This window comes from Rhamphochromis longiceps, linkage group LG11 (assembly GCF_057381845.1).
Source record: "Rhamphochromis longiceps isolate RC_006_pf linkage group LG11, R_longiceps_female_GT1.1, whole genome shotgun sequence".
Classification (NCBI taxonomy): domain Eukaryota; kingdom Metazoa; phylum Chordata; class Actinopteri; order Cichliformes; family Cichlidae; genus Rhamphochromis; species Rhamphochromis longiceps.
Genome location: NC_140567.1, coordinates 12,122,424 through 12,146,274, shown reverse-complemented (window position 1 = coordinate 12,146,274; position 23,851 = coordinate 12,122,424). Strand labels below are relative to the sequence as shown.

Sequence of the window (23,851 nt, the reverse complement as noted above, 5' to 3'; positions counted from 1 at the left end):
CAAATTTAACTTTAGTGACGTAAATGTATGAATTGGCACCGATCACTTCCAGAAGAAATACACGAGTGGGGTGATATTAAGTAATTCCTTCCAAATTGAAAGATTTCCCAACTGAAAAAGGAGACACCAATCATGCAAAATGACTCTTTGCATCAGTGCACAGTGTGCAATATGCAGAAAATGCTGTAAGATAGTTATCTGAAGTGTCTACTGCAGAGAGCAGGGCTTCCTGAAAATATTTCCAATGAAGCCTGCTCCCTAAAAAATTACATGTGAAAACGTGTGTGAATTCATATACGTGAATGGAGGTTAACAAACATGAAACTAAAAAGAAACAAAAGCAGAAACACTAAAATGGTTTGCTGGGAAGTAAGAATGCATGAGAAGGCATATTCATCTGTTCATTGCTTCAAAGAACTGGGATTCAGACTAAACTCATAAAAATATGGTCTTTTCCCCCTCTAAGTTTGTAGTGTTTTTAAAAAGTCTTTCTCTTTGTTCAGAACTAAAGATTCTGGGCAAGGACTAACCAAAATTATATCTCTTCAAATACAACCCTAAAAAGACAAAAAAGTTTAACAAACTGCACATAGTCTTTAAGTTTCCGGAAAGGAGCTTTTCCTGACCTCTTTCATCAGTTGACTAAATATTTTTGATCTAACCTTGTAGATGTGTCAGTACAGATGTTGAAAAATAATGCCCTATTTCTTAGTTATTTGGTTTAAGGTCAATTCAAACATGTTCAAGTCATGTATTTATATAATGTAGAAATTACTTCTCATGTTGAAGGAGAGGAGAGTGAGCTTGAGGCTTTAGCGCTGGATAAACGTTTGGTTTTCCCAGCTGCCTCCACCTGTGTCTGTATTATGAAGGGCAGAAATACTGTACAGCACTTCAGAGTGTGCCAATTAACAGCCCCAGCAGCGGCCGCCACGCAGGAGGGCCCCTCATAAAGACTCACCCTATGGTGTAAACCCTCCCACTTCCAAGTGCTTTATCCGGGGCCGAGCCCATGCACACAGCTGTTAAACTGGCAGGTTTTTAAGTAGCCCCAGCAACGCCGACAGGCCCAGGAGTTCATAAAGATTTTCTCAGCAAGTGCTTTCACAAGGAAAGTGAGAAAGATGAGATGAGAAAGACAGGAAGAGAGGAATTCTGAGCAAGCTAGCTGGTCAATCAAGTGCCAGACGTTGCTTAAAGACAAGAGAGTCACAACACTATCATGCCTCCATCTGTCTCTTTGTGGCTCTACCTATCTATCTCGCCTATTGTTCTTGACTGCACTCTTTCCCCCTTTTCTGTGTATAAAAAAACAGTGATCGCAGTAACGGGTTAGCCAACACCAGGCAGGAGGAGGCCTGCTGAGGACTTGGAAGTCAGGGTAATTCCATTCATCCAAACCACTGCCACTCCAGCCCCCTACATAGCAACTGCTGGCATTTGAACAGCTTTGATTCATATTTTAGAGACTTAGTGCATCAGATATCTATATATATACATACATACATATATGTGTGTGTATATATATATATATATATATATATATATATATATATATATATATATATATATATATACATGTGTGTATTACTTTTAGTTAAAAAGAGAAGAACATACACCATTCTCCTGCTTAGGTGCCCAACAAGCCATGCTGCAAATTGTTGGGATGCAAAAACATGCAACTGTGCAGGTAATTAACATGTGTAAAATTGACAACTTTATGCCAGCTAGCTAATGTATACTAGATAAACTGTGAAGTGCTGCTATTTTAGTGAATACACTGTATCCAAAAGCTGTACTGTTTACTGATTTATTTCTTGTGCTTGGGGCTGTGAGCCATGCAAACTGTCTGCGAGTGCCACACTTTTGTGCTTTCCAGTTCAATTCTACCTCCACCTGCTTCAGCTGCTGATCTAACAATAGGCAGACATAAACAGGTCATAATGAAATAAAAACACTGAGTTAGGTGTCTAGCCATATTTGCCAGTATGTCCAGTTCATAATGTTAAAAACAATATTTAATCAATAAATGTTGATTAAATATGTATTGCTCTCTATCTTGAATCAAGGCAAAGTTTTAACTCTACTTTTACCAACAAACAAGAAAAAAAAATTGGTCTAATTGGTGGCCAAACATCTAGCTTGTGATCTGAATCCTTAAATGTTGGCGTCATCACACTGAACATGAGGGTTGCTTTTGTGCCTACTTTCAGGTTGAGGGATGGGCTTTGCCTGTTTTTTTTTTTTTTTGCTCTTTTTTGGTCAATGAACACCTGTTCAGAGCATCATAGTTCTTGGAGTCCATGGTTAGAGTGCTAGAAGGTACGGGTGATCGTGGCTCAAGAGTTGGGAGTTTGCCTTGTAATCAGAAGTTTGCAAGTTCGAGCCCCGGCTTGGACAGTCTCGGTCGTTGTGTCCTTGGGCAAGATAATTCACCCGTTGCCTACTGGTGGTGGTCAGAGCGCCAGTGTCCGGCAGCCTCGCCTCTGTCAGTGCGCCCCAGGGTGGCTGTGGCTACAATGTAGCTTGCCATCACCAGTGTGTGAATGGGTGGATGACTGGACGTGTAAAGCGCTTTGGGGTCCTTAGTAAAAGCACTATACAAATACAGGCCATTTACCAAGATGGATTCTTTTTTGCTCCACTTGAGGTCTACAAAGTTTATCTGAGCACAGACAGTGAAATTAGAAGGGCTCTCACTGGGATGAGCAGCCTGCTGCTCACAGCATAGGAATCAGACTGTTCTATTAGTGGACTTCTATGCTAATGACAGTTTGTTCATAGTGATGTCCATGCTTGACATAAGGGTGTCTGCAAAAACCATTGGAACCAGGACACCTTAGCCAATAGAATGATAATTAATTTTGTGGTCTTGTCATTAGATCTGCAACTTTATGACTTGGACACTTGTGAATTCATCCATCAACCGATCACCACTGAGTGGTGAGTTTGATAAATGCATAGCTGGAGCATACTTTGAGCCTTTGGCAGAAGATTTGGACCTCGTGATTTTGAGCTACAACCGCTGTGACAAGTGGCAACATTTGGAGGCAGATTGAGAACAGTTAGACATATTAGCCATGTTCCACTCCACCTTATTAAGGTAGTTGTTGGGAGGTATGACCTTATGGGTTCATCACTGGGTTCAGAAGGACTGCAGGTAAAGAGAACTGTCAACCTGGAGTAGGGGCCAAATAGAGCTTGGTTGTCTTGTGGGATTTTCACTGTCAAGAATAGTGAGTGGGGTGGGCACGGGAGTTTGCCTAACCAGTTGATGCAAGTTTTGACGACTTTTAAAATTCTGACCACATCACCAGGAGTGTCACGTGTGGGTGGTACAAAAATATGTTTTATCATGACCATCATTATCATTCAGTCCCTGTACAGCAATTCATTAGTTTTCATCACCAATATAAGTTAGGCTTGTTCCTGGTGTGCCTTGGACCCAGTACTTCCCTTTGGTATGATTCTTTTTATAACTCAAGGACAGAATTTATAGGTGCAGCCAAAGGGTGGACAGTGGTGAGTTTGATGACATTAGGATCACATGTTTCATTTATCCAGATGATAAAGTGTAGAAGTTGGTTTATCAAGCAATGAATTCCACCTGACACTGGGATAGTTTTCAGCTGTATGACTGGCCTGTCAATTTGCACCTTCAAAGGCATGGTTCTCTTCCAATAATAATAGTGTATTGCCAGCTCTCAGGCTGGGGTGCATTGCTGCTTCTAGTAGAGGAGTTTCAGTACCTTTAAGTTTTGTTGATGAGTGGGGGTAGAATGGATCGGCAGACTTAAACCCAGATTGACTGCATGCTGAGTGCTGTTTTGATTGTGGAGAGATGCAGATCTCAAGCTAATGGTGTGATATGCATCTGTACTGTGTTCATAACTAAATGGATGCATACAAGTGTGTAGTTGCTGCCCAAAGTCCAAAGCGATTGTTCCTGTGGACTAAAGCAGAGACAAAGCAGTTAAAACTGAGCTGACCACATGCTAGACAGTATTGGCTGCAGATGTGCCCAGACAGATCACAAAGAAAACGTGATGGCATTTCCTCAAGATGTGCATGTGTATTTTTAAACTTTGATGTGAACATGATTTGCCATGAAAAAACGCTTTGTTCTTGTGGTTCGCATGGTCTCAATAACAGGGCTCATACATATTGTATGCCTATCCAGAACTTTTTTTGTTTGTGTGTGTGTGTGTGTGTGTGTGTGTGTGTGTGTGTGTGTGTATCCCAGTGATGGTGTAGGTTGATCTCAGGACATTTAGTATTCTACTCAACATAAGTTTTCTGGTAAAGATCAGTTGGACGCATAATTGAATATCTGAATGAGAGAAGGAATAGCATGCACAACAATTTGGTGGTCGAGACAGTTGGTATCATAGATATAACAAGATTATGGGATATTCTTCCTTTATGAATACATGCGCAAACTTGTTTAAAATTAATTATAGGGTGTCACACAGAAGCAGCATTTTTAAAATTGTTCATAAGGGTTTCTAGTTATTTTCCAACCAACATTGTTTTGTACTTCATCGTCTATGTTGACTTGGCCACACTTTTCCTCAAAAGCTTGCCTGTGTAGAGAGAAAGTCTTTAAAGTGCCAGTTAAAAATTATATAAATTCATATAGATTAACAAATACACGCATGCAATTTTTTATTATTTCTTTTTTTTTTTTACATTTGTTCATGATACTGCCTATAATACATGTCTCATATTCATATAATATTTTAAGCTCTGCATAAAAAAATCAGCAACTGGTTGATTTCGAGTCATTTTTCATTTCAAGTCATTTTTTATAGCTTGCATGACAAACACTTTGATCTAACACTCTTCTGTTACTATGCGGCATAGCTAGCTTCTGTTAGCACTCCGTGACATGTTACACTGACTACCATGCAGAGGAACAGTATGCATGAAGAAAGAGCCCCCAGTTCAAGCAGAGGGGAAAAGTATCACTGCAAGATAGTCTGGCTTTTGACCGGCCTGCCCTGTTTAGTTCAGGTTTTCATTTGTGTGAAGTGATAGTTCCAACACATTGTGTGCTTGTTCTGCTCTTCTTCTGTTTCAGCTTTGGCAGGTGACCCGGTATTGGATGTACTGGCTACTGTACTTTAGGTGACAGCTCCTGACATTGTAATTGTCTGCTTTGGGTGATGGGATGGATAGTGTAATACAGCTTTTGTTTCCTTTCGGTAGAAATTATTGATAACTGATGATGATGAGGTGCTATTGGGATTGGTAACGTTGTCTATGCCAGATGCAATAATTTCAAATTCCAATTACGAATAATTTCTTGGAAATAATCAAATTTATCCGAAGCCCTCTGTGGATTAAACATCTTCAATAGGGTTCTGACTTTTTATGCAAATAATCTTCTTTTCATTGCCCAGTTAATTTGTTTGGACAAAAAATGTATACAATCTTTTCTTTTGTTTTCTATGCACCATTTACAAATTAAAATGCTCTAAATGGAAAACACTATTAGCAACTTTACTTCCCTGTACAATCAATAAGTCATCAGAATGATACTCCTTCTGGCTTTATAAACACCTCCTTTTAAATTGTAGAGTTGCAATAATTTTTTAATAATTTAAGCAAACTCAAATTATACATGGTATTTTTTTATTTAAATTTAGAAAATCATGAATGAGCTAATTAGTAATTGTGTAGTGAAAAAATCTACATAATAGGGCTCAGATAATATATAATGTGCACACATTCACACTCTGTAAGTGGATAAGTGAACAGTGTTACCCACAAGGGAAACCAAGACAGACAGGTGTAGAGAGGGACGGTTGGACAGAGAGGGTAAAGATTTCATATTAGCAGGAAGGAAAATGGTGAGTTGCATTTGATATCACCCTCTGTGCCGCACATGTGCTGGGAGTGTCCAGAGAGGACAAAAAAGAGAAGCATCCTCTGCTAAATGGAAATTCCTGTGCTTCAGCCACAGCTGCACTATGACACTTCAGATGGCTGTGCTTCCCTTTGTACAGCTCCCTGGAATTAACCCAAACCACAATGGCATCACATCAGAAAAGAAGGCAGGAAAAACCAGACTTTATTATCTGTCGTTCTGGAAATATTTGTGCAGGGAGGAAAAAGGGGCACAAGGCCCTTGGCTTCCCTGCCATATCAACCTGCATTTGATTATTAAACACACACACGCACACACACACAACTGTCTTCAAACCAATGTTAGGTAGACCTCTGTTATGATACCTGTCCTCTAGGATGACTTGGTACTGAAATGTAAACACTGCCATTCCTTATTTACCTTTATTATTTTTAATTTTTGAGAAAATAAAATTAGTACAGAATGCAGTCAAAAGACACAATTTACTACATATGGCATGTTACAATTGTAAATGTATTTGCTGCAAATATATATATATTTGTATCCAGACAATTTTCTTGTTGAACTAGAACTGAAAAAAAAAGTTCAACTAGTGCTGAAAAATAAACTCTGCTAACGAAGAAAAGTAGTGTTGGTATAAAACTTTCCATCAAAATGTGTTTGGAGAGGGGATTCACTTCAAAGAGATCTTAACAACAGTGCTGTCTGTCTAATTTACGTTTTCAAGCACATGCCAAATGTAAAAACCCCAATTTTGAGTAGTGTATAATTACAGAGAGAGAATGAATGACTATAAATAACCCCATCATTACTAGTCCTTCCTGAAGAACATGATCCATACTGAAGGATAATTAAGGCAAAATATTTCTGATCCTCCAGCAGTCTGCACAAGGAATGTGTGCATGCGCACTTGTATTTGTGTGTGTCGCTCATGAGTACGTGGTTGTGCGTGTTCTTGATAGAGAGTGTGGGTGCATATGAGATGGGATGAAATTATACGGCATTCTTCCCTAAATATAGTTCTGTTGTGGTAAATCTGCTGTGTACAAATACTTCAGGAAAACTCAAGACAGACCAGCTTTAATTGGTTTGTGGAGTCATTAATGGAACAGAAGAACAGCTCAAGTACGTGTGTGTGTGTGTGTGTGTGTGTGTGTGTGTGTGTGTGTGTGTGTGTGTGTGTGTGTGTGTGTGTGTGTGTGTGTGTGTGAGAAACTGTGCTTATTTATGTATGTCGGACCCTGTCAATGCCCTTAAAACAACAACAGAGACATGGCGCTAACTTTGATCAACCAACATGTTGCAAACAAGAAGATAATAATGAACCTCTATGTTCAGCCGAGGTCTCTTAAAATAGACCATTTCAAATAGGATATATCAGATTTGAGGATAATATTTCTAGATTAGGACAGCTAATTAGTGCCCCAATATTTGGCACAGCGATTTGACTGAGATCCAAATAAGCATATTGTCCTCATCGCAGAGGAGCGAAAAAGCTTTTCTGTTCTTTACTCAGAGTAAGAAAGAATGTTCAACTGAGACAGAGAAAACTTTACTCGACTGCGCTCCCTGTCTTACTTTGTTATCTTTTTCTCTCTTTCTTGCTCGATCAAAACATAAGAATGTCGCTTTGAGTGGCCAAATGAAAGGGAACCAGGAATACATGAGCGAGAGACCATGTTTATTTCTAGTATATCTACAAACCAGGCCAGGTTTTTTGTGTCAGCAGGGGTCCTCATGGGTTGTTTAGTTGTCATGAGTAGTTGCCTATCCGACAGCGAGTCAGTCAGACAGCCAGCCAGTTGTCAGGCAAATACTAGTTCCTTGTTGCTATTTGTGTTTGAATGAAGCCGTGCTGAGGGCCTCCCTCCCTCTGTTTTCCCCTTTTCCAACCAAATCCTCCGACCTCTTCCTATGGCAAGACTTGTGTCTTCCTGCAGCCTATCGCTCCTGGAATGAAAAGCCTATGACCAAGGCACCTATTCCTTTCACTGCCATTGTGCTGCTGAAACAAGGAGCAGAACCAAAGTAGCCAGATAAACATGGAGTAGCAAGGCTCTAGGGTGGCCCTGCTGGGCTCCAGTGACTTGTTGTTGCTTGTTGTTGTGTGTTTCCCCCAGCTGAGGCTGGGGGCCCGGGATGGCTTTTGTGTCAGTGTTTGACCAGTGCTGCACTCATGAAACTAGATAAATGGATTAGAGAGGCACAGATATGGGCGGGCATCTTTGAGAAAAGACAACGGAGATGCTGAAGGAAAGCGGGGGTTGAAAGAGGAGGGTGTAGGGATAGGAAGAGGCAAAGACATTTGTGTTGTTGGACAACAAGGGGTCGAGTCTGTTGTAAGAATAGCCTGCTTCTGCCAAAAAAGACAAGACAGTGATAAACTTTCCTCCCCATGCAGTCACCTCTCCCCCCTCACTCTTCCTGTTACACATGCTCACGCAAGCACACACACACACATGCACACATACACACACACAGTCACAATGCACAATTCACCACTAAAATGAATGGATTGCCACAGCGTGACACGTCTCAGTTGCAGGGAGAGATGGTCCTTGTTCGCCAACAAAAGACTGAGGTATTATGGGGAGCACAGCCTGTGACAGAATGCTAAATTGTTTTAGGGTCAACAACTTATTGTCTTTGCATGAGCCACAATTTACATATCTCCTGAGCAGCTTTCAGCAGTGAGTCCTCAGATGAAAATAGCTGAACCTGTTCCAAAGGTTACTGAAAACAGTTTTGACAACTTGCTTTTGTTTTTTTTGTCTTACTGATGTTATTTAATTTTTTTTTAGTTAATCAATCAAAAAATCCAAGTGTGATGTGAGTGGCAATTAATTATTTTAACTGTAATTAAATTTTCACTATAAAATGAAATGCCATTTTTATTTTACATTCTAGAATGTAAGAATATTTAAACACTTGGTGGCTACAGCGATTTGAAGATCAGACATTATCGTGTGTTAACAGTAAAGTCCCGAAGAGAGCTTTTTTCTCAACCTCTAAATTTGCATTTAATACATTTATCTGCCCCTTTTCTTTTATTTCATTATATTTATTTTCCTTTTCCTCCCCTGCATCGCGGCCTTGGGCATCCAGGGAGGAAATGGCTGGAAGTGACAGCCTAATTATCAGCTTCAACAGCACTCATTACCCATTAGACAATCCACTGTACATCCACTTGCTAAATGAATAATTTTGTATATATTATGGAAACACAATATAATGGCCTGCAGCTAACGCCTTTGCTAACCTCACGCTGTTTCAGTACAAAAGAAATAAATGGGACACCGAGAGGTTATTTAATTTTAGCCCCAAAAGCCAGCTCATGAGAGGATGTCATGTGCAAATGGGGTGGGAGGGAAACTTACGCACCTGCCTTTTTCTTCGCAATTTAAGAGTCATTATTGCAAAACACGTGCTGTCCTATAAGCGAATTGAAAAGACTCGGTTCGACTTTGTGTTAATTAATTTTATCCTAATTTAGATATAGCGGTTTATGGGGGCTGGAATATTTCATATTTATATACTAAAACGAGCAAATGTAGAAACATGTAACTATTGCGTTTTATGTTACGTATTATTATTATTATTATTATTATTATTATTATTATTATTATTATTATTATTATTATTATTATTATTGATAGACACATTAATATAGCGTGTAGTCTACATTTTAAATGTGTTTGTGATTTGACTAGAACCGTTTTGGTGTGTGTGTAAAAGCGAGATGATTCCACGTCGATCAACAAAACGTTCCTTGGCCTTAGTTAATTTTTTAACACAGTCTGTGACTGTTTTTAAAAACAGACATTTAAGTGACACAGATTTATGCGCAAAGACCCCCCACCCCCCTCCCGCCGTTCATCCCCTCCCCCACCTCTGCAAAACACAAACGATCTGGTCACCGTTTACCTACACGGAAAAAAAAGAAAGGAAAAAGAAAGGAGACTTGCGTTTTGACTTGCAGAGATAATTGCAGTTACTTAATTTGGCCGTCTTTGAATATGTAAAATATAAAAATGTAGCAGAATTAATACTAGTAATTGCCGTGCCAAAAAGCAAGCTCTTTTTTATTTATTTGCTAATTATAATTGTATTCCTATGATATTTCCTTTTTACTATGACGTAGCTCACGGATTTTCAAAAATATTAAAAGGTACTCACATAAAAGCATAATAGTACACAATTGGGTGCAAGACCGTTAAATCAAATTAGAAACTTTAAGCTACATAATGAGAGATGCTAAAGTTGGAGTTTTTCATCTCACTTATAGCATTTGGGAAAGTGACAACGGTTTCAGGTCTTATAATTCTCTTTCTTGCCTATAGAGGCCGCTGTGATATTGCAAAACAGATGTGCATAAGTTAGTCCACAGGTTTGGGGCACTGAAATCATTCACCCTCTATAACAGCTCACTTTGCAGCTTATTTACAAAAGTGTCTTTCAGTCAAAGAATGAATGTTATCATACTCTTCTTGGTTGCTTTTAGAAGATTTTTTTTTTAAATGAGTGTTGATTTTTCATTAAAAGCAAATATAAATAAATAAATAAACATTTAAATCGCTTGAAACAAATAGCATTAAAGACAAATGAAATAAATAATATAATGCAAATAAAATAAATAAGATATTCCAATAGCAGATAATTATTGCACTTTCCTTTTGTATTATTATTTTTAGACCCAATTAGACTGATGATGTAAATCAATATTTGCTTTTGGTCATTGTACAGCAAGGAAGCAGCTTTTTACAGGCTAATGATCACTATCAGCTTAGAAACAGACAGAGACCCCAAAAGTGACCCTGCTCCTCAAGGTCCACAATGTCAGCCTTCTCCTCCCCCAAAAGGAAAATATTAATAATTTATCTTCGAATCGACTTCTCCCTCTGACAGATTAGATTTTAACCATTTGATTTTGTTTGGACTGGGCGTTCCCATATTATTACTTAATGACCTTCCCAGCTGCTCCTGTCCATTTTCTGTCACCAGCAACCATCTGGACACTTATTAGCACCTCAATGCATCCACGCTGCTTTCCTCCCAAACTTGAATAAAATTAAGCCTGGTTGCATGCAGACTGCCAATATTTTTTTTTCTCTCTGTAGAATTCCCACCCTTTTTGTTGCAGGCCTAAGCTTTCTACATAATTTATCAATTTCGTTTGCATAATAATAATAATAATAATAATAATCACAGAAAAGAAATGTAGGCTGAACATTGTTGGGTTTTCTCTATAATTTCATTTAGTTTATTTAGGCAAAATATACGATCTGGACAAATTCCTTCAACGTTTCCTATTTACAAATTTAAATCACTTGTATTTACATTAAAGAAAGGACACCAAAAAACACAAGATAGTGACAAATAATAATTATAATAACAATAATTATAATAATAATAAAGTAAACAGCCTACCAAAATGTCCCAGCCTGCCTGGGCAAAGTGGAGGGAGAGAGAGTAACATTATAGGCGCGATTATAAGCTACACAACAATAGAGGAAGTAATCCATCCATCCACAGGATATTACCAAATTACGCCATTTGTTCTGTACCGTCTGAATGCTATGCTGCATTATTATTTCTCATTGTCCTTTTTAGAGAGCGTAAAGTCTTTGTCTTTTTTTTTCTATTTGATTTTTTTTTTCAAGCACAAAAAATGTCTTGATCAAGCCGAGGAGAGTGCAGTGAGGACCCGTTGCGTGGCGTCTTGTGGACTCCTGGCGCTGGAAGGCAGAGAGGATCTGGATAAAGAATAACAGAAAGGTAGATAAATACCCCCGCCGTGTTTGGACAGCGGGTTTCAATATGCATCTCAAGTGTCTGGCTGAGCAGTTTTGATTAGAAGCAGACTGAAGCCCTCCTTTTCAAGCCCTCGCGTTTTTTCTTTTCTTTTTTTTAAAACACTAATAATTAAAACAACATGAACAATAATAGTGTTATCAATTTTACAAATCCGATTTTTTTTACGGCATGGAAAAAAAACCCTCACTGTTCATCCATTGTCAACAGTTGTAATTCGCTATCTCATCGTTAATTCTCTAAGAACGTTACGCACAAGAGGAAAACCTGAGGTAAAACTTTTTTTTTTCTTTGGGTAAGAGCGCTCCCCTGGGCTCTGGGTCTCCCATGGGTCTTTAGGGAAAGCACACAACCCAGACAGAGCCCGTTTTACTCGGTGACTTGATAAGTAGCCACACTCTCCCCAGAGGGAAGGAATTAAAAGGGTTGTGGGATGGGAGTCAAGACCCCTGTCACCCCCAAAGTAAACTGGGTATCGCTGAAAAAAATTGTTTGTTTTATTTTGTACTGCTGTTATATTGTTTTATGTTAGAAAACGTATAAATAAAAGATGAAACAAATAAAAATAAACCTTAAGTATATATGCCAAAATTCGTTAAGCAGTTTACTCATTGTTTTTTTTAAATATTGTTTCTAATACTTCTCTTATCAGTAATGTTATAGCTTTATATATATTTTTTTAAAGAGATCTAAGTATGTTTCTATTTCGCTAATCCAATAATCAGATCTCCTTCATTTTATTTCCGGCTGTGGCTGCTTTCATCTGCTTATGGCAACGTGTTGAAATTCAGCAAAAGCAATAAAGTAAAAACTGGTCTCACCTGTCATGGATGGGTCGAAAAGAAGACTTCAGGGTCTGTGTTGGAGGTGAATCCGACCTTACACCGTTTTCGTGATCTGATGGGAAAACAGTGTTAGCACTTGTCTGGTAGATAAAACAGAGACACGAGAATTTTTAACTAAACATTATTGTGTGTGTGTGTGTGTGTGTGTGTGTGTGTGTGTGTGTGTGTGTGTGTGTGTGTGTGTGTGTAGTCGATTGTGTGAAAGTGTGTGTGTGTGTGTGTGTGTGTGTAGTCGATTGTGTGAAAGTGTGTAAATGTACTTTACTTGTGTGTGGATGCGTGTGCAGAATCTTTTATAGGCTAAATTAATTGTATTTGAAATCGAAAATAATAATAATCCGAAGTCGCTTTTTTTTTTCAACAGAGCATTTTGCACGTCTCCTCATATGTGCAAACACAGACTGTCATCGTACCTATGTGTTTCGGACTGTGGCTCTCTGGTTGGGCTTTGCTGTCATTGGTGAGCGCTGCTGAAGCTGCTACCGGCGACACCACCACTGATGTCGGCTGCTGCTGCTGCTGGGCCGGCAAGTGATGGTTGTGCTGGTGGTGGTGGTGCTGGTTTACTCCCAGAAACGATCTGACATTCAGCAAGGAATTCTGGCCTAAGAAAGCCCCATTTGTCCAATTGTGGAACTTTCCAATCTGGCAAGTGTACAGTCCGTGACTGGGGAGGAAGGCGGGGTGGGTCTGAATCTGGTGGTGGGGCGCTGATGGGTGAGTGGTGGCCCCAGTGCCGCAAGGGGACGTGGGTTTCTGTGACGAGCTGTCGGGACTAGTAGCGGTCTCTGCTAAAGACCATATTTTGGGCTTATTGTTGGACGGGAGAGGAAAGCTCCCAGGTCTGTCCGGAGACAAAACTCTTGTGGTGTTGTTGTTGCTGCTATCAGAGTTCTCCTTACTCCCTGGGTGAATTGAAATAGCGTTCTTAGATTTTTCAAAGGCCTCGTGGGCCTGTAGGGCGAAGGCCCGTCTTTTCTCTAAGTTGTCCAACTCTCCGGTTGCACCGAGGCCGCCCCTACGGTCCCTGCTGCCCTCCGATGACTTATCATCATCATCCTCGTTGCTTTGATCCCCGTCGTTGTCGTCGATTTTGTCTATATCTATGCTCTCCAGGTCAATCTCTTCCTCGTCTTCGTTTTTTTCTGCTTCGTCTCCACTGCCCAACAAGTTACCGTCCTCGTCCTCTTTGCTCCTGCTTCCCCAGGTCACCTTGTTCTCCTTCTTGAGCCTCCTCCTGGCGTTGGCGAACCAGGTGGAAACCTGCGTCAGCGTCATTTTGGTAATGATAGCCAGCATGATCTTCTCCCCTTTGGTCGGGTATGGATTCTTCCTGTGCTCATTGAGCCAGGCTTTCAAAGTGCTGGTGCTCTCCCGGGTGGCATTTTTAGGCCTAGCAGGGTCTCCGTACTGAAACTGGCCGTATGGATAGAAGGCAGGAGATGTGTGGGCTGCAAAGCTGGCAGGGTGGACGCCAGGACTGTCCTTCAGTTCGTACTGGGATCCCTTAGAAATCAAAGATTGTGTGTTATTAAAGTGTCCTCATGGAGCTTCATGCATAATTTTATTTCATGAACTGCTAAATACATGCTTCATATATACATATATATATGAAGCTCCATATATATATATATATATATATATATATATATATATATATATATATATATATATATATATATATATATATATATATATATATATATATATATATATATGATTCAAACATCTGGCTTTAAATAATCTTTGAGTTACAGTTGCAACTGACTCAGCTGTGCCCACAAATAAGCTTCTCAGCTTGCAACATGTCACATGCTAGGCCTATGGCACCTGCAACTGCACAGCTCTCTGAGAGACCATTTATTAGCAATTATTGTCCGTAAATTGTCAGCAAAAAGTAACAAAGTGAATAGGACCAGAGAAAGTTTGTGATCACGCACACTGCATGTGCACGCAAACTGACAGCTTAAACATATAGTAGGCCTGCCTGTTAAACTCCCTTCTATGCACAATATGACAAAGCAGTATGAAGGCCCAAGCAAAGTTTTTCCCTTTTTTTCTCCCTCTTCTCACTCTGTAAAATATACACTTGCGTGACGAATTGTGTACTTTAAGTCTTTGGCTTGGTTTTGTGGAATCCACCCGCAGGTCGTTCAATTTAGTATTTTCGATAAAACCTATTTTTTTTTCTCAGTTTTACTCTGTGTTAGAGCCTAATACATGCCTTAGTCATTAACACACTCCAAGTTAATTATTATCACAAGATGTGCTGTGTCTTGCAATTCGTCAGGTAGAGAAAGTTAGAAGGGCATTCAACTAGGTCAGAAATGTTTACAAAACACAAACTTAAAAAAAGTAATTCCATATTTATAGTTTAAGATATTGTATCAGGCTGGTGAATATTTTTATCAACCTGATTTTAAAAAATCGTCAGAGCAAAAGCAGCATTTTTTTCATGTTGCACGGTAGAATACAGCTCCGCAGGATTATTTTTTTTCATAGTGTGAGACTAATAACTGCCTAATTATAATTTTCTCTTGTTCTTTTGCTTTATGCATAACAACAAAACACGTTTTAAGCCGCATTTTCAAGGTTTTTTCTTCTTTCTTTTGCATTTCGTCAAACTTTTCACCTTGCAGCTAAAACACACCAGCGGACTGTTAAATCAGTCAAGTATGGACTTAAACCAGAAAATGCGCAATATACAAATCGGCAACCAAGAGTATTCATTCTTTTGGTTGAAGTGACCTTTCGATTTTTTTTTTTTTATGATCAGACAGTGCTGGTTGGGACGGAAGGATTTACAAACATCTTTCGACAGAAGTATATGAACATGTTCTTACCATTTGTGAGAAAAGAGCCAAGTCCGCGCTGGTGTAGGGTAAGAAAGCGCTGTAGTTGTGTGCGTACGGGTTGGCGTACATGCCCAACACTGACGTGACAGCCGCTGCAGTGGCTGACGGACTTCCCCCGATCTCGGTGCTCCCTCCCCGGGACGAAGGCGTAAGCACTCCCGGTCTTTCGCTCCCGTAAACCGCCTGGGAGGCACTTAAGTACTGCGGGTACCCTAGCTGGGGGAAAGACATCTCCACTGCACAGTTCTTTTGTCCGATAAACTGTGCGTAAAAAAGTATGCGAGGCACAAAAAAAAAAAAAGAAAAAAGAAAAAAAAAATGAAAAAAACCCGGATGAGTAAAGAGAAAGTGTTTAAGCCAAAGTCGCAGCTACTACCGACATACAACGGTATGCAGTCAAAACAAACCGCTCTTAAATCTCTGCTTCCTCTCTTTTCTCGCGCAAAGTCCGCTGGATGTGATCTGATCAACAATTGCGCTCCGACTGACGCGCCTGGCCCTGAGGTCTCCAGGCTGATCTCTCAGATACAATTTGAAGTTGATGCTTTGATTGGCGTCCTCTATTTGAGCCTGCAAGCTCCTCCTCGTTTGGAGCAATGTGGATAATGTGAATATAGACTGAGCACATTGGCTGGGGCCCCCCTTCTCTCTCTCTCTCTCTCTCGCGATCTCTCTCTCTCCCCCCTCTCTCTTGCTCTCTCTCTCTCTCCGTCCGTGTTTGGAGTTATTGTATGTTAAATGTTCAAGCATTAGAGTCCATTCACCGAAGGCTTTGATTGTTGTATGACAACCTGTCTACACGATTTTACAGCTGTCCGACACAAGGGGAAGTAAACCCGTCAAGAAGGAACTTACTTTGAATAGATTTAAATTGTAATTAAAGGGGGAAAAGCCTGTCCGCCGAGGAATTAGTATTTGGTAACACGGGCTGCTGGTGCCTTTATTTAATTCAGTGGCATTATTTTTCAGTAAAAGTTTTAACATTAAAATTAATTTCTGTAATTTATGGATTTTTTTTTAAACCTACGCACTCGTAAAAGACACACGGGACTTAATCAGGATGAGATATTTAAAAGTTTATTTATTAAATAAATAAATAAATAAAAGCATTTTATATTTCTACAATGAAACAATTATATATATTTTTATTTTGTTTTAAAGTTATAACGCTTACTTCAAGACGGTTACAGTTAACTCCCTAAACAGTTGCGGAAATTCATGCAAATTCTTCCATATGAGTTATTAATTATGTAAGTCTTTATTGACTTCTGTTTTCGGTTTCCTTTGATTTCTTCATAAAGTTTTAATCAGCCTCTCCATCCTTTTCCCCCCTCTCACTTTCCATCTGCTTTCGTGTGTGTGTGTGTGTGTGTGTGGACTTAAAGCAGATTGTTGTTGTCCTTTGTAAAAGCAGAGCCACTTCACGTTTCCTTGCTTTTAGTGAAAAGGAATGTGGAAACGCCAGGGACGAGCCAAAGACCGGGTTACCGGATAAGAAGTCTCCAAGTCCATGTATTCGCCACAAAATGTTATTCAGGTACTTTTAGCTCCTATAATTTAATGAAAGACGTACCAACACACGAGAACCGGAAAAATATAGTGTGTAACAAATCTATAATTGTTTCTGGAATATATATATTCCAGAAACAATTATAGAATGTTTTCTAAAACAAACCAATCTTTTCAAAAATATTATCTCAATATTTCAAAGAGTGAAAAAACTCGGATGCTATTTTGTTCAGCGCCTCTTGAACTGCTTATCCAATTTCCAGCTCACAAAAAAGGGGGAAAAAAAAGGGTCACTAACCTCTGCTTAACTATCCACTCCTCACACACCTATGTGGCTCACGGGTGGGAGGGTGTTCATTTTTTGACTGTTCTATTTCTATTTGATTTGATTCTCATATCACCCACCTCCCGAGTCAAAGGGGGTATTCTGTAGATCTAGATTTAATGCCTTAACGACTGAAGCCCAAGAAGTCAGTAGATTTTGATCTGCACCAGATGGCTCCGAGTGGATATTGCCGAGCGCCGAGGATCTGTTAAAAATATCTGTGGGGCACTGATGGTAATCTGGGTAACACATCAGAAAGGAGGGGAGGAATGGCAATTGTGATAACCCGCTGGAAATGTGTGCAGGGGGCTAAATATAATGGCTGTGGCGGGCTGGTGGAGGGGTGGCAGGGAGTTAGAAGACCAAAATTATGTCTAAACAGAAATGACACTGGAAAAGCCGAAGAGAAATCAGTGAATCGAGATGATGAGTAAATGTTTTAGAACCAGCGAAAAGATAATTTAATATTACTAGCTTACCATTACTAGTAATAACAGTGACGGTGATGATGATAATAATCATACTTAAAAAAATATATGTTGACCGTGTTTCTTTTTCAGAAAAAAAGATTTTTATTAAAAAAAAAATCACAAACAAATCAATGAATTAGGTAAACAAAGACACGTGTCGAGGTCAGTAAGCCATCAATGTTAACTGATTTATTGAGTGTTGTTAAACTGTCTTTGCCACCACAAGCTTTTCAGGCTAAAACCAGAGAGAGCGAGAAAGGGAGGGAGAGTGAGAGGAAGGGAGAGAGAGAGAGAGAGAGAGAGAGAGAGAGAGAGAGAGAGAGAGAGAGAGAGAGAGAGAGAGAGAGAGAGAGCACGGTAAACTTTGTTCCGGATCCTCGCCCGTGTTTAAAACTCATCTTCATCACGTTCAGTTCTAATGCAGGCGTTCACCACATGTGTCGTCTCTGTATGACATGCACGCGCCTTCGCGCACAGGCGCTCACGTTAATGTTGTCAAAACGACTCTTAAATACTCTTCCCATTTTTAAAGAGAAAGAAAATCCCCCGGCTTATCATATCAGATAGTTTTATCGTGTAAATCTACAGGAGGCTCTTCATAAGCTGCTACGCCTTAATGGCCACATTCTAATAGGCTAAATCACTCAGTCCCAAGCACTGTGCGTTTTTAATTTTCCTGCCACCAATTAAAAATAAATAAATAAATAAATATATACAAAAATAATAATAATACATAGTACCATAGTTAAGTATGTTCTCATATGATATGTGTTTTAATGTAAAATGATTGGAAACTTGTCAACAACTTCTGTTATACCTAACATATTCTCTCTCTCTCTCTCTCTCTCTCTCTCTCTCTCTCTCTCTCTCTCTCTCTCTCTCTCTGGTACCTTATAGCAATAGAGCCTCTAAAGCTATAAGAAAGATATGAAATATTCCCAGTTACTCTGTTGGAGGACAGCACTCTCTGCCATTACTCATGTTCAAGTAATAGAAAGAAAAATAACTGAGCAGTAGGTCTATACATTTTAAGGACAGTCCTGGCTGTACATTTTAAAATTACAGATACTTCAGTTATCAGATAATGGCAAACACAAACACTTATATATGCTTTCAATGGGAAAACGAAAAAGCTAAAAACAGATATTGTTAAATTCAGGCTTGTTAAATGAACAGCATTTTCTCTATATAGAAACCTGCGTGGTGACAGTGCATTGCAATCCATATTCAATACCACAGTTCATAATTGTTGTGTGATTCAACTTTATCTTGAATATCATAAATCATTTATTTTCTTTTTAAAAGCCAGATTTACCTTATAATCATAGCTTCTGTCATTTATAGTTTTTAAAACTAAGATATCAGTAGTAATCTGGGATCATGACAGTCTTATAATTTATTTTTGTAACTTTCTGGGCTCGAATGTAGTTCTCTAGGATGTGTGCAAATAGGTACACCTCATTGGCTCCAATAGAAGTCAACGAGAGTGAACCTGTATTACAATCACATTGGTTATGTTGACAGTTGGCTACCACCGCAGAGGTCAAGGGTGTCTCTGTGAACTAATAACTGTGGTGAAAGATACTCCTTTCCTGCCTCGAGGAGTGCCAAAGTTGAGGAAAGGTTAAGAATCTGCAGAATGTTCCTTTTGTGCTTTCTTTGCAGATTATCAAATTAAGTGTTGAAACAAAAACTCACTATCCTCCTGAAGAGAGGAGATTAGATGAATATCAATGATATTAATGGATCATCACAACTGTTAGACATCTCGCTTATTGCGTACAAGCCCAGTGCACACTCTCACATGCATTGGCTCTAGTGTTGTCCCAGATCTGCGTCAGAGCAAATGAGCTAGTCAGCTGTGGGTTGGAGTCAGAGGACCACTGGTGTTACTGTGAGACATTCAATACATAGGCAACTGCACCACACCTTTAGGTAAGGAAACAAGGAATTTCCTGGATAATAAAAGAGGTCTATTCTGGGTCAGGATGTTATGCACTTGACAGTTACACAGTTTGAGGGGGTGATGCCCCCCCCCCCCCCTCCCAATATTGATGAGACAATGAAGGTCTGCACTTGAATTTTTGCCAAAGTAAAGATGCTTTGCATAACCATTACACCCCCAACAAGTTTAGCCCTGGTACAAAGGCAGTGATCCATAGATGTACATACTATATTACTGAGGTCTTCAAATGGGTATGCAATGCTTTTATGAGTATTTTATGTATTATGCATCCAAAAACGTAATACAAAGTATAGCCCACATAGGTTCATTACACATATTTTATATCAGCAAGGCTGCCACAGCAAAAATACCACTGCCACCACTGCTGGTGCTGAAGGTATATTAAATATAAAGTAAATTAAACCAAACACTAACAGCAGAAGGTGTTAGCTCACGAATTATGATAAAGTATTGTCATGATTAAGCCCCTCATCTAATTAAAAAAACAACAACAGCAAAAACAACAGCAGCCACACTGGGGCAAAGTTAAGGGGAAAGCGCAACACTTCGTTAGTATTGACAAGTTACTTTTAACTCATTCTGGCTTCTAACTGCATAACATACAAAAGACAACAGAGGGATCTGACTTTCCTCCCAAGGGCATTCTCAGGGGTGGGTAATGAACGGGTGGGCCCAGATTTTGATGTGGTTAGGGGCCAAGGGGAAAGAAATGTGAGAAGGGGTGTTAATTGTTTTGGCTCTTTGCTGGGGAAACATATCAACATTAGATCTAATGGAGGTTAAAGACTCTCATTGCCATAGGGGCTGGAGCTAATGAATAGCTATAGCTAGCCAAGAAGAGAGAGAAAAGTGAGTGAGAGAGATGCAGAGAGAGGGGAGAAAAAGAGAATGTAGCCTTTGCTGGGCTTTAAAAGGTTTTAACTGCATTGAGCTGAGTGTATTATTGCTCCACTGAACTAAGAGGATTAACTTAAAAAACTTATGAAAGTATCTTTAGATGAAATATATATTTTTCTTTTTTAAAATTAGACATCTAAAATAGTAAGCACAGCTATTTGCAGCTATAGCGACAGACCTCAAGGACATCTTCAACTATACATTTCAAGCAGAGGGATTTCACAGTCTCCATATTTAAAGTGGTATTATCCGTTAAATGTACCTTTATGAAATGTGAACACTTGCTTTTTTTGTGACCTGTTGCAGTATACTTACAAAAACCCTACAAGTCTGCAGCAAAGACTACACTGGCAACTGTCAAACTAATTCCATTACTTTGTATTAAACTTCTTCTGATGTATGAATAGTGTATCAAATCTCACGAGCCAATAGGCTTTAAGCCACAGACTACCAGTCTTTACTATATGTGCATATCGCCAAAATAGCAGATGTACGCTAAGTAGAGTAAACACATAATGTACAGGGGAAAAAAGACTTTTGACAAAGACAGAAGTAATATCAAAGTCCTTGTTTTGTCCCACATATAATTTTATGCTAAGTCTGAATGAGGGAGATGCAAACACTGATTTAGAACATTAGCTTAGAAATATTCATAAGAGTTAGTCTCCCATTTCAGATGTTTATTTGCTACCTCAGAAAGTGAAAAAAAATGTGAGCATGCAAATCTGCTTTCAGATGATACAATTCCCACGTTTATTCATAAACAGAGTTAATTGAATTTTAAAGAACGGCCTTCTTGGGAAAAAAAAATATGTTTTTTTTTTTTACACTGAAGTATTCTTTTGAAATGACACCCTTTGATAGTGGTGTAAAGGATAGACTTATAGATAAAATGATCAACAGACAGCATGACAAATGGAATTTTAATGAGGCTGTTTCTTTCATCTGTTATCATGTTGTGCTGATTTTCTTTTTTTTTCTTTGCTTTTTGCTTTGGTGTGTCTTTGTACAAACTATTGATAGTAGTTGAAATCTGGTGTTTTTATGTTGCTGGACACGCTCCCCAGGTTGCATTGGACTCTCACTCCTAACAACACTGCTATCACCTTTATTAATGATCAGACTGACTTTGTTTTAGTTGCTTTGGGGTTTTTACTTCTTTCAGTGTTGTACTGGTTTTAAATGCAGAGACCGCTGGAGGGAAAAAAATGTCTGGATTAAATTCTGCTTTTAATTTTGGAAAAAAACATATTTATCATTCTGTTATTCTGAAGGCTTGTGTTGACATCTTTGGGACTTGAGAGAACACTTTGAATTCTAATTATTGATACCATCGTGGCTCCTGATTAGGCTAACCATTGGATGATGTGGTGTCACAGATGAAAACAGCAGCCTGTCAAATTCTGTAATGAGTTTTAGACAGTGACCTAGGGAGACGAGTGGGACGCTAGAGTGACAACACCTGAAAAAAAAGACGGGGTTTCAAAAGGGTTTACAGGTTATTGATGTATGAGATTAGCCCTTTGCATCACAGATTGAATCTTCCCATGTGCTCGAGCGAAGAGAAACTAGGTGGATTTTTCTTTATTTATCTGTTCAGAAAATCATGAAGGACCTCAATATCGGCTTAAAAAGAAAACAATAAGTTGAGTATCTTAGAATATACAACTTGAGTTGATTGATTTAGCCATTCTGATTGTGGATTAGATAAATATGTTGGGAACAGGAAACATCCTGACCTGATAATTTATTTTTATCATCCTGGAGTCCAATGATAAAGGCTATTCAAAAACAAAGAAGCAGGAGAAGACAGAAATGTAGAAAGCATTTTTCACATGCTGCATATATTTTATAATTATGCAAATATGCTGCTACGCCAACAGCTAACTTACAAATGTATACAATGACTGGAAACATAAATATACAATTTGAATAACTCAAGTACTGGTCAGTAAACCAAGGGCTTTAGCCCATCTACCAGCTTAGAAAAAGAATGGGGTACACCCTGAACAAGTCACCGGGCTATTGCAGGGCTAATGCATAGATATAAACAACTATTTACTCTTAAGGCCAATTTAGAATCACCAGTTGACCTAACATGCATGCATTTGGACCGTGGAAGAAAGCTAGATTACCTAAAGACAACCCACCTAGGAAAAAGGGAGTGCGCGCAAACTCCACACAGGTGCCCAGCCAGTGAGCGGATTCAAACCAGGACCCTGTTGCTGTAGGGTGACAAAGCTAACCAATGTAACGCTGTGCTGCAAGTCTATGAACACAGATTGTGACTTGATTGAATTGCCAAAGTAGCTCATTAAGGCAGAAATTCATCAAATTCTACATAATTTGACTGGAAAATCAACTTTGTTGAGTGTCCCTGGAAATCTCATGTTAAGCATGTTGGCCAGCCAATTTAAATTCAGCTTTTTTCCCCCTATTTCCCCCCTAAGACGCCAAGTGGACAAATGATACTAAATAAACACATGATAAAGGGCCTGGATATACTGTGAAACATTTTCTTCTCACACAGGGGTAAATGAGGAAACACTTAAAAGTCTTCTGTATCCAGTGCAGTCATGGGGCTACTCAGAGAGTGGGTGACAGGTTACAGCATGGGATTTTACATCACGCCCATGCTGAAGCATCATTGATCCCAGCTGACAAAGAAACCAGTCTGGGCAATGAAGTTCAATAACAACTGACTCTCATCTCAAAAGGGGCCAGTTGATCTGGCCCCTTTTGAGTGTAATTCTTTAGCATTAGTGGCTCTCAGCTGTTTCTGCCAAACATTGGCCCACACCATGAAATCTCTTGTTAAGAACAGAGAAATTGTGTTCGCCTCGTAATTGAAGTATTTTATACCCCCCCTCGCCATCACTCTTGTTAACCCCTTTTTTCCACCTCTTTCCTCCAGTCTGTCCCATCTTGCTTGTCCCTATTTGTTTTCTGCTCACCCCCATCTTAATGTACACACAGAGACACACACACGCGTGCAAACCCCCACACCTTTTGTATGAGGAGCATCACCCATCAAAATCTGAATCGATCCCCTGGTGTCATTGTGTTAGGAGGTTATTTATGTGGGCATACAAGCCGCACCTGCCGCTGTGTTGGAGCAAGAGAGGAACACGGCCAGAGTCTGTTAATAGTGAAAAGGGAAACATCAAAGCTGAGAGAGAGGAAGAGAGAGAGCTAGAGCAGAGGGAAAGAGCAGACACCTCGGAGCCCCAAGAGTCCCTGCCAGCTCACTGCCTCGTCTCTCGTGAAATGAACACTTTCACAGTCAGTTACTCTTTAAGTAATA

General features: G+C 39.4%; 1 protein-coding gene across 1 annotated transcript; it reads right to left on the bottom strand.

The window, feature by feature from the left end:
• Nucleotides 1–11,483: 11,483 nt before the first annotated feature.
• Nucleotides 11,484–15,944, bottom strand: irx1a (iroquois homeobox 1a). The gene is made up of 4 exons (XM_085422325.1): nt 15,369–15,944; nt 12,939–14,031; nt 12,502–12,577; nt 11,484–11,622 (listed from the first exon to the last, which is right to left on the bottom strand). The coding sequence occupies exons 1-4, from the start codon at nt 15,609–15,611 to the stop codon at nt 11,547–11,549; spliced, it is 1,488 nt and encodes a 495-aa protein (XP_085278451.1). The 5' UTR covers nt 15,612–15,944; the 3' UTR covers nt 11,484–11,546.
• Between the last annotated feature and the right edge of the window lie 7,907 nt (nt 15,945–23,851).

Bases quoted from the DNA above. Each gene is read 5' to 3' on its own strand.
- irx1a (XM_085422325.1), bottom strand. From the start codon at position 15,611: ATGTCTTTCCCCCAGCTAGGGTACCCGCAGTACTTAAGTGCCTCCCAG. The intron at 14,032-15,368 runs GTAAGAACATGT...TTGATTTCTAAG, and splicing joins TGGCTCTTTTCTCACAAATG to GGATCCCAGTACGAACTGAA. The intron at 11,623-12,501 runs GTGAGACCAGTT...TTCTTTATCCAG, and splicing joins TTTCGACCCATCCATGACAG to ATCCTCTCTGCCTTCCAGCG.